General features: G+C 35.6%; 1 protein-coding gene across 6 annotated transcripts in view; it reads right to left on the bottom strand.

Moving 5' to 3' along the window:
- Positions 1 to 12,103, bottom strand: part of RPS6KC1 (ribosomal protein S6 kinase C1) — a 229,085-nt gene that overhangs the window by 150,329 nt on the left and 66,653 nt on the right. For all 6 annotated transcript variants that reach the window (XM_082471434.1, XM_082471433.1, XM_082471439.1 and 3 more), the window contains one exon: positions 11,806 to 11,921. In XM_082471434.1, coding sequence (XP_082327560.1) covers positions 11,806 to 11,921 — 116 coding nt within the window. The remainder of the gene's footprint in view (positions 1 to 11,805; positions 11,922 to 12,103) is intronic.

Here is a 12,103-nt window from a genome sequence, read left to right as displayed (position 1 = left end):
AATAACTATAACTAATTAAAATAATAGCTCTTCTGCTCTTTAACATATTTCCTTTTACCTTCCACCAACAGTTCTATACCCCCAAACACTATTACCAGGATAGCAAAACCCAAGAGAAATACAAGACCCCTATTTCCTCTCTGTGTCAGAACAAAGAACTCAACAACTATCCTTCCCCCGCCCCTAACAACTATCTTTACCTAATCAAGTCTCCCTGCCAGTTCATCTTTAAGGAAGAGAAATTTGAAATGGTCCCTCTCAAATGATCAAATTTTACTTCCCTGAGTTTTAAGTGAACTGAAACTTTGAAAACGATTATTTTTAGAAGAATTTTTATCACATTATTCTATTTTTTTATTAAAATATTCAAATCACAGATTGCAACTGAATTTTTCTCCAAAAAGAAGAGTATCTATTCTAGACTAAGCCATCCTTTAAACAATATCCAAACCAAACCCTATGAAAATGTAAAAGTATTCCTGAGAATTTTAATAGGCAAATTTGATTTTAGGTATAATCTCACGTAGTAGAAAGTGCCTTTCAACTACTAACTACCTCTTCCACTAACAGGTATGTGACTTTAAGTTACCTACCTATAAAATGGAAATAATATCTACATAACTAACTCAAAGAGTTGTTAGGACTAAAAGGTTTCACAGATGTAAAGTGTTTAGAACAATGTAATAAGCACTCAAATTTTTATTTGTTATTACTAGCTGATACAAGATCTGCTCATAAGATAAAAACAAAATACTGAAGAATGCAAGAAATGTTTTAGCTCATAATCCTACAGAAATTTTACTTACCTAATTTAATAAACAATATTATACAAAATAGATAATAAAGAATAAATCTTTAACGAAACAAAATAATAACAAAAACTGTTCTAGAGGAACTTAAGGGAAGTAGTAGGAAAATATGCCACAATTCTACTTTAAATCTCTAGTTCAAAAACATTAACCTTTTAGTGTTTCTGAGTATGCAGTAAAAAGAAACTCTTATTATACAGCATCTCAAAGGTTTTGATTAATGAAGAGTCAATCTGGGGGGGGAAGGAGTTCAGATATGCTGGAACATGCAAATATGGTGGTAAATCAGCAAATGCCCCCCAAAAGGCAATGATGAAACTAGAGAAAACTGTCAAAACAATTTTACATTTCGGAGCTCTGGAAATTAACCAAAAACATAAAGCAAATGAATAAGTGGCTACTCATAAAACCACAGAAGCCCGGGTGAGAACTGTGGGGGGTCTGTGACATTCTTGCCTGAGGTTGTTCCCATATTCCCTCCCAGCTGGATTGCCATGGTAATTATACAAGGGAAGGCAAGCCTTAAAAACAAGTAGATTCACTTGCAGAAGAGGCTGGCATGATTTAGACTTAAGCACAGAAAAAAGTACCCCCCCAAAACAGTGTTATCAATAATAGTAGCGATCTTAGTGCCAAACAAATGGCAAGAACAGTGGCTCAGCAAGCATGAAGTTGTAGTAAGCAAAGGACCAGCACGTTAGCCAGACATTTAGCAGGAAGATCCAGAAAATAACATGGCCATAAGGGTTCTTAATAAGTTCTCTACCTATCCATGCAGGAAAAACCAGAGACAGATCAAGCTATCTGCAAATCCCTGGCAAACCATGAGAGGGTGCGCATGCAGAGAAATGCAAGAGATCCCAAAGGAAAACAAAAGCCAGGGCAAACTTTAAAACTGCTTGAACCTTGAAAACACACAAAGAATCATCAGCATAAGGGAGAAGCATTTAATGAAACAAAGTGTACAAGCAAAGGCCAATCACTGGCTGACCCAAGCTATGCTTATACAAGGCACCTAGCCAGGTTTAAAAATACAATAAAGATTTTAAGCTGAGCAGAGATATTAGCAGTCACACACTGTACATCAAACAGACTACACAGATTTCGTACAGACATGTTACGGAACACACTAATAAAACAATGGCAACAACCCTCAGGGGAAAAAAATTAGAACATAGAGTTGCTATGTTATCCAAATTTTTCAGTGTTCAACAACAAAATTATGAGACATACAAAGAAAGAGCAAAGTGTGATGATGAATGGATACACAGAATGTGGTATATTCATATCCACTTAATGGAATATTATTCAGCCATCAAAAGGACTTAAGTACTGATACATGCTACAACACAGATGAACCTTGAAAACATTAAGCTATGTGAAACAAGTCAGATGCAAAAGGCCACATACTGTATGATCCCATTCATGTCCAGAATAGGCAAATCCATCAAAACAGAAAGTAAATTAGTGTTTGCTAGGGGTTGGGGCAAGTGGGGTAGGAGGGACGAATGCTAACGGATATAATGTTTCTTTTGGGGTGATAAAAATGTTCTGAAATTAGATAGCAATAATGGTTGCATGACCTTGCGAACAAACTAAAAAACACTGAACTGTACGCCTTAATTGGTGTATTTTATGTAATGTGAATTAATCTTGATTTTAAGAAAAAAAGAACCAGATGAAAATCCTAGAGTTGAAAAGTATAGTAACAAAATTTTAAATTCACTAGAGAAGTTCACCAATACATTTGAGAAAGAAGAATAACCAATGAACTTGAAGATTAACAGAAACTATCCAATATGAACATCATAAGAAAAAAACTGAATAATAACAGAGAACCAGGGAGAGCTGTGGGATAATAACAAGCATACCAACTTACATGTAATAAGAGTACCAGACATGAGAGAGGAAAAAGGGCTGAAAAAAAAATATTTGAAGAGGTGAGGGCAGAAAACTTCCAAAATTTGACAAAAATATTAATCTACAAACACAAGAAGATAAATTAAACCCAAAATAAAATAAACAGAAACAGATCACCAGCTAGTCACTGTTGAAAGACAAAGGCTAAATTCAGAAAGAAGCAACAGAAAAAGACTTATACAGTGGAACTACAGTATAAGTAACAGCTGACTTCACATAAAAAAACAATAAAGGAAAAAAGACAGAGGAATGATAAATTCAAACTGTTAAAAAGAACTGTCAATCAATAATTCTATACATCCAGCAAACTATTCTTTTAAAATAATGAGTAAATAAAAACATTTCCAGACAAGGACTGGGAGACTCTATTGCTAGAAAACCTGCCTTGCACAAAAAAAGAAACTACAATCCTTCAAGATGAAAGGAGATGACAACATATGGTAATTCAAATCCACCTGAACAAATAAAGAACACCAAAAAAAGGAAATATGAGGGTAAATAAAAAGACTACATAAATATATGTTCTTCTTTTTCCTCCCTTAACTCTTTGAAAAGACATCATAACACTGTATTGTTCAGTTTACATTTGAGGTATACGATAATATAACAAAAAAGGAGGAGTAAATAGAGCTCTATGGAGCAAACTTTCTATATTTTACTGGAATTAAGTTAGTATTCTTCTCAAGTAAACTGTCATAAGTAAAAGTGCATATTTTAATCCCTAGAGCAAACAGTAAGACTATAACTTTTAAAAACACACACCTAAAAAAAAAGAATTTAAGTGGTATAATAAACAATACCTATTTAATACAAAAGGTGGTATAAAGTAGAAAAACAAAAGAACAAAAAATGAGACATATAACAAATAGCAAAATGGCAGACAAAAATTCAATCTTATCAATAATTAAATATAAAAGGACTAAATACCAAAATCAACAACAGCAATTTACAGACTGAATAAAAAAACAGGATTAAACTATATATAGTGCACATAAGAGTACCCTTTAGATTCAATAATACAAACAGACTGAAAGCAAAAGAATAAAAGAAAGGTACCATGCAACTGTAAGAAACCTAGAGTGCCTATATTAAAATCACACAAAACAGACTTTAAGACAATAAATATTACTAGAAAGAGGGGCATTTCATAAGGTTAAGAAAATCAATTCATCAGGAAGATATAACCATTCTATGCCAAAAAAGCCCCAAAATAAAGTAAAAATTAACATAACTGAAAAGAAAAATAGAATATTCAACAATAATAGAGACTTCAATACTTCAATCTCAATAATTGCTAGAACAACTAGACAGAAAATTAGCAAGGATAAAGAAGACAACACTATCAAGTAACTTGAATTAACAGATATTTACATAAAACTCCACCTGACAACAAAATATATGCTCCTTTCAATGTTGCTAGGAAATAAATCAGGTCTCAGTAAATTTTAAAGGAATGAAATCATACAATGTATATTTTTTTTTCCTTTCATAAATTTATTTATTTTTGGCTGTGTTGAGTCTTCATTGTTACGCGTGGGCTTTCTCTAGTTGTGGCGAGTGGGGGCTACTCTTCGTTGCGGTGCACAGACTTCTCATTGCGGTGTCTTCTCTTGTTGTGGAACACGGGCTCTAGGCACGTGGGTTTCAGTAGTTGTGGCATGTGGGCTCAGTAGTTGTGGCTCGCAGGCTCTAGAGTGCAGGCTCAGTAGTTGTGGCACATGGGCTTGGTTGCTCCGTGGCATGTGGGATCTTCCCAGACCAGAGCTTGAACCCATGTCCCTTGCATTGGCAGGCAGATTCTTAACCACTGAGCCACCAGGGAAGTCCACAATGTATATTTTCTGACCACAACCACAAGAAAACAAAATTAGAAATCAACAACAGATGAAACTTTAAGAAATCCACAAATATTTGGAAATTAAAGAACATGTTTCCAAATAACCAATGGGTCAACAGAAAAATCATAAAAGTAATCAGAAAATACTTTGAACTGAATAAAAGTGAAAAGAAAACAAAAGTTTATGGGATGAGGCTCAAACAATTCTAAGAAGAAAATTTATAGCTGTAAATGCCTATGTTAGACAAGAAGAACCATCTCAAATCAATAACTTAAGCTTCAAATTTAAGGAATTAAAGAATTAGATAAAGAGCAAAGTAAACCCAAAGCATGCAAAAGGAAGGAAACAGAGTTTAGAACAGAAATCAGTGAAATGAAATAGAAAAATAGAGAAAAAAAATCAATGAAACCAAGTTGATCCTTTGAAAAGATCAACAAAAATATCAAACTTTTAGCTAGACAGGTCAAGAAAAAATAGATAAGACACAAATTACCAAAATCATGAATGAAAGAGGGGACATCACTACCATACCTATAGAAATTAAAAACATTGTAAGGAACACTATGAACAAAGTATAGAATTTAGATGAAAACTCCTAGGAAGATACAAGTTAACAAGCTGATTCAAGAAGAAAGAGAAAATTAGAATAGACCTACAACAAGAAAATGAACTGAATTAGAAATTTAAAATCTTCCCACATCAATTCCACTCCTAGGTATATACCTAAGAGAAATGAAAAAATATGTCCACACAAAAACTTATATGCCAGTATTCATAACAGCATCATTCATAATAGTCAAAAGGAGAAGACAACCTATATGTGCATCAACTGATGAATGGATAAACAAAATTTAGTATATCCATGGATCCATACAAAGGAATATTATAAGAAGTATAAAAAAAGGAATGAAATATGGATACTGGCTATAACATGGATAAACCTTTAAAGTATAATGCTAAATGAAAAAATATAATTCCATTCATAATAGCCACAAAAGAATAAAATATTTAGTAATAAATTTAACAAAAGAAGTGCCAGACTTATACCTGAAAATGGCAAAACATTGCTGAGACAAATTAAAGAACACAAATAAATGGTGAGTTATTTCATGTTCATAGATTAGAAGACAATATTGTTAAGATAACAATTCTCCCCAAACTGAACTACAGATTTAATACAATTCCAATCAAAATTTCATCAGAATTTTCTGTTGATATGGACAAGCTGATACTAAAACATTTTATGAAAATTCAAAGGAATCAAAATTGCTGTAACATCTTTGAAAAAATACAAATAAAGTGGGAAAACTTACACTTTCTGATTTCAAAACATATTATAAAGCTACAGTAATCAAGAGAGTATGTACTGGTAAAAGAACAGGCACATAAATCAACAGAAGATGTCAAAAGTCCAGAAATAAAGCGTTACATGTATAGTCAATTCTTTTTCAGCAACAGTGCCAACATACTTCAATAGGGAAAGGATAGTCTTTTCAACAAACAGTGCTGAGACTATTTGATATTCAAGTGCCAAAAGATTAATTTAGACTGTTACTTCACACTATACGCAAAAATTAACTGAAAATGGATCACAGACTTCCAGAAAGGAATGTAGGAGAAAATTCTCTTGACTTTGGGTTAATCAAAGAGGTCTTAGATATGACAACAAAAGCATGATTCAAAAAAGAAAAAAAATGGTAAATTATACTTCATCAAAACTAAAAACTTTTGCACATCAAATGACACCATTAAGAAAATGAAAAGACAAGCCATACATTCGGAGAAAATATTTGCAAATCACGTATCTAATAAAGAACCTGTATCCAGATTACATTTGGAACTCATTAACAAACAACTCAACCAAAAGATGGACAGATTTTAATAGACATTTCACCAAAGAATACATATAGATAAGCACATGAAAACATGTTCAACATCATTAGCCAAACTGAAATTAATACTACCGTGAGATACCATTATACACATACACATAGTTATGATTTAAAAATCACACAGGGACTTCCCTGGTGGTGCAGTGGTTAAGAATCCGCCTGCCAATGCAGGGGACACGGGTTCGATCCCTGCTCCGGGAAGATCCCACATGCCACGGAGCAACAAAGCCCAGGTGCCATGACTACTGAAGCCTGCGCGCCCTAGAGCCCACGCATCACAACGAAGAGTAGCCCCCGCTCGCCGCACCTAGAGAAAGCCCGCACCTAGCAACAAAGACCCAACACAGTCAAAAGTAAATTAAAGAAAAAAAAAAAAAATCACACAATACCAAGTGTTGGTGAGGTTACGAAATTGAAATTAATACTACAGTGAGATACCATTATACACGTAGTTATATTTTTTAAAGCACACGATACCAAGTGCTGGTGAGGTTATAAAAGAACCAGAGCCTTCATACATTGCTGGGGAACGTAAAATGGTAAAGTCACTCTGGAAAACAGTTTGGCAGTTTCTTAAAAACATAAACTTACCATAAGACTCAGCAATTCCACTGCTCAATATCTATCTGATATATGTTTTCTTTTCTTTTTTTTATAAATTTATTTATTTATTTATTTTTGGCTGTGTTGGGTCCTCGTTGCTGTGCGCGGGCCCTCCCCAGTTGCGGCGAGCGGGGGCTATTCTTCGTTGTGGTGCGCAGGCTTCTCACTGCGGTGGCCTCTCTTGTTGTGGAGCACGGGCTCCAGGCACACAGGCTTCAGTAGTTGTGGCGCGCAGGCTCAGTAGTTGTGACGCACGGGCCTAGCCGCTCCGCAGCATGTGGGATCCTCCCGGACCAGGGCTCGAACCCGTGTGCCCTGCATTGGCAGGCAGATTCTCAACCACTGCGCCACCAGGGAAGCCCCTGATATATGTTTTCTATATGAAATGAAATTAGAACATTTTCTCACATCATATACAAAAATAAACTCAAAATGGATTAAAGACTTAAATGTTAGACTGGAAACTATAAAACTCCTAGAAGAATACACAGGTGGAACATTCTTTGACATAAATCATAGCAATATTTTTTGGATCCATTTCCAAAGGCAAAGGAAACAAAAGCAAAAATAAACAAACAGGACCTAATTAAACTAAAAAGCTTTTGAATAGCAAAGCAAACCATCAACAAAATGAGAAGACAACCTACTGACTAGGAGAAAACACTTGCAAATGATATGACCAATAAGGGGTTAACATCCAAAATACATAAAGAGCTCATACAACTCAACATCAAAAAAACAGTCAACCCAATTAAAAAATGGGCAGAAGACCTGAATAGACATTTTTCCAAAGACATACAGATGGCCAACAGGCACATGAAAAGATGCTTAACATCATTAATCACGAGAGAAATGCAAATCAAAACCACAATGAGACATCACCTCACCCTGTCAGAATGGCTATCATCAAAAAGACCACAAATAATAAATGTTAGCAAGGATGTGGAAAAAAGGGAACCCTGTGCACTGCTGATGGGAATGTAAATTGGTGCTGCAACTGAAGAAAACAGTGTGGAGGTTTCTCAAAAAACTAAAAACAGAACTACCATATGACCCAGCAGTTCCAATACATCCAAAAAAAACAAAAACATAATTCAAAAAGATATATGACTTATGTCATACAGTGTTCTGCCTATGTTTTCCTCTAAGAGTTTTATAGTGTCTGGCCTTACAATTAGGTCTTTAATCCATTTTGAGTTTATTTTTGTGTATGGTGTTAGGAAGTATTCTAATTTCATTCTTTTACATGTAGCTGTCCAGTTTTCCCAGCACCACTTACTGAAGAGGCTGTCTTTTCTCCATTGTATACTCTTGCCTCCTTTATCAAAGATAAGGTGACCATATGTGTGTGGGTTTATCTCTGGTCTTTCTATCCTGTTCCATTGATCTATATTTCTGTTTTTGTGCCAGTACCATACTGTCTTGATCTGTAGTGAGGTAGATGGACCTAGAGTCTGTCATACAGAGTGAAGTAAGTCAGAAGAGAAAAACAAATACCATACGCTAACACATATATATGGAATCTTAAAAAAAATGGTTCTGATGAACCTAGGGGCAGGACAGGAATAAAGACACAGACATAGAGAATGGACTTGAGGACACGGGGAGGGGGAAGGGTAAGCTGGGACAAAGTGAGAGAGTAGCACTGACATATATACACTACCAAATGTAAAATAGCTAGCTAGTGGGAAGCAGCTGCACGGCACAGTGAAATCAGCTCAGTGCTTTGCGACCACCTAGAGGGGTGGGATAAGGAGGGTGGGAGGGAGACGCAAGAGGGAGGGGATATGGGGGCATAAGTATGCATATAGCTGATTCACTTTGTTATACAGCAGAAACTAACACAACACTGTAAAGCAATTATACTCCAACAAAGATGTTTAAAAAAAAAGATATATGCACCCCAATGTTCAGAGTAGCATTATTTACAATGGGCAAGATATAGAAGCAACCTAAGTGTCCATCAACAGATGAACAGATAAAGAAGATGTGGTGTATATATACAATAGAATACTACTCAGCCATAAAAAAGGATGAAATTTTGCCATTTGCAACAACATGGATAGACTCGGAGGGTGTTATGTTTAGTGAAATAACTCAGAAAGAGAAAGACAAATACTGTATGATATCACTTATATGTGAAATCTAAAAATAAAGCAAACTGATGAATATAACAAAAAAGAAACAGACTCAGATATAGAGAAACAGTGATTATGACTGGGGAGGGGAAAGGGGGGAGGAGCAAAATAGGAGTAGGGGATTCAGAGGTACAAACTACTATCTATAAAATAAATAAGCTACCAGGACATATTGTACAACACAGGGAATGTAGCCAATATTTTATAATAATTATAAATGGAGTATAACCTTTAAAAATTGTGAATCATTATGTTGTATACCTGAAACTTATATAATGTTGTAAATCAACTATAGCTGAATTTTTAAATATATATATATGTGGAAAAAGAAACTTTGTTGTATGAGACAAATAAACCCTTTTCTTGTTTAAGATAATATGGTGAGTTTTGCTGTTGTTATTGTTTACTTGGAGCTAAATAACCTTCAAAGACCATATTTACTGATCTCTACGTAAAGAAACTAAGCATCACTGTTGTGATATTACCAAATCAGTATCTCTCTCCTGCCAAGCACACTGCTTAAGATATTTCCAAATATTTTCCAAGACTAGCTTGACTTCTCTTAAACTGCCCAATTTTTTTTTCCTTTCCTTTTGTTTCTCATTCCACAAAGCCTAAAAATAAGTGTCTTCCAGCAACAGTTACAATTAGGAATTCCCAGACCCAAAAGAAATAGAATGAGCAGCTAGCTTTCATTTAAATTGTTCAGTCTATGATCTGACCCCTATATCCCTTTTATAGCCCTTGGCATGTGTTAATTTCCGAGACTGCCTTTCACAATTTCTATAGAGCAATATTCTTCTTGCTTAGTAATGCTGCCATGGGATTTCCCTGGTGGCACAGTGGTTAAGAACCCACCTGCCAGTGCAGGGACACGGGTTCGAGCCTTGGTCCGGGAAGATCCCACATGCCACAGAGCAACTAAGCCCGTGCGCCACAACTACTGAGCCTGCGCACTAGAGCCCGGGAGCCGCAACTACTGAGCCCGTGTGCTACAACTACTGAGCCCGCGTGCTACAACTACTGAAGCCCGCGCGCCTAGAGCCCGTGCTCCGCAGCAAGAGAAGCCACCACGATGAGAAGCCCGCCCACCACAATGAAGAGTAGCCCCCGCTCGCCACAACTAGAGAAAGCCCAAGTGCAGCAACGAAGACCCAATGCAGCCAAAAAAATTAATTAAAGAAATAATAATAAATAATGCTGCCTTTTTCTAGAAGCATAGACTTGCTGCCACATAGAAACAGCTGTATTTAGTAAAGAGCTAAATACTGTATCAATTTGACTTGGCCTTTTATCCTAAATATCTGCATTAGGTCATGAGCAGAAGCCAAATTTATCATCTCAGCCGCATTTGCAGAGTAATGAAAAATTAAGCAATGAAGTCAATCAGCAAGAATCTTATTGCTACTACAAACTTTTCTACTACTCTTTCTATTTCTAAGTCATAAGTTTATAATATCTTTCAAAAGATCAACTTCCTTCAGTAAACTAAAATAGGTCATAAAAAATAAATTCCTTTTGTAGATCCTTTGGTATATCCTTTTGTAAGATCCTCATATATCTTGCTGCCTATATGGTCTAAGAAATGACATATGTACAATTGAGTAGATTTTTAGTTAAAGAAGGGAAAAAATAATTATGGCACAATCATCTAGCTTTTTTCTAGAGAGCTAAATGCAATAGGAAAAGACATTAATATTATAAATAAAGACATTGATATTAGCCGACAACTAGCACAGGTTCAATACAAAATAAGCTAGAAAATTATTATTTAAAATGATAATGAGGGCTTCCCTGGTGGCGCAGTGGTTGAGAGTCTGCCTGCCAATGCAGGGGACACGGGTTCGAGCCCTGGTCTGGGAAGATCCCACATGCCGTGGAGCAACAAAGCCCGTGAGCCACAACTACTGAGCCTGCACGTCTGGAGCCTGTGCTCCGCAACAAGAGAGGCCGCGACAGTGAGAGGCCCGCACACCGCGATGAAGAGTGGCCCCCACTCGCCGCAACTAGAGAAAGCCCGCTCACAGAAACGAAGACCCAACACAGCCAAAAATAAATAAATAAATAAAATGATAATGAACTCAGAATGAAGGCATTACGTGTCAAGAAACTTAAAACACTACTATCCAAACATCTGTGGTAATACAACTTGTACTAGTCTACCTCTTTAAGTTGAACGGTGACTATTTTTGTTCTATCTTTACATAGCTTAGTCTAATTAGAACAAATTTAATATAGACTAATAGAAAAGAAGTCTACTACTGAAAGACACCTCAAAAAGTGAAGATAACTACTGGAGTTTCATCATATTTAAACATTTTAATGTATTTGAATTATGATGGAGTGAATTAGATAACCTCTAAACCCTCAGCATCAATTTTTTTTAAATCTGTGAATCGAAAATCATATACAGTTCTACATGAGAAATAGAAGACATGCCATAGACATTGTTATTTAGCTATTAACTTCTACTTATTTCAGTGAATAATGAAATTCAAAAGTAAATGACATTTTGTTTTAAAAAAACCTTGAATCTTGCTTTACTACAAATTAGAAAACAAAGAGATTTAATAAAATACAAAATATTCCAGAAAGAACACCAAACCTTGAAAAAATCTTCAAGCTGTTTACTGTTATACAGAGCAGGAATATTGGCAGAGAACTGTAGCAGATCTTCAGCACACTGTCTCCTCTCTTCAATAACAGTTTCATCAAATCGTCCTAGAATTAAATAAGAATCAACACTTAAGGAAAGAAAGACCAAACACTGATTTATGTTAGTTTATGTTCACAATTTAGAAAGCAGCAGCAGGCCTATCACTGCCTACTTGCTGTGCTTATCAGGCAACCTCCTGAAGTCAAATCTAGTCTCTACAACTGGAATCAGTAGTGCTCCCACCAGA

Source organism: Balaenoptera physalus (genome assembly GCF_965194825.1).
Source record: "Balaenoptera physalus genome assembly, chromosome: 1".
NCBI classification, from domain to species: Eukaryota; Metazoa; Chordata; class Mammalia; order Artiodactyla; family Balaenopteridae; genus Balaenoptera; species Balaenoptera physalus.
The sequence above is the reverse complement of the archived record's forward strand: the minus strand, read 5'-3'. Positions and strand labels throughout refer to the sequence as shown.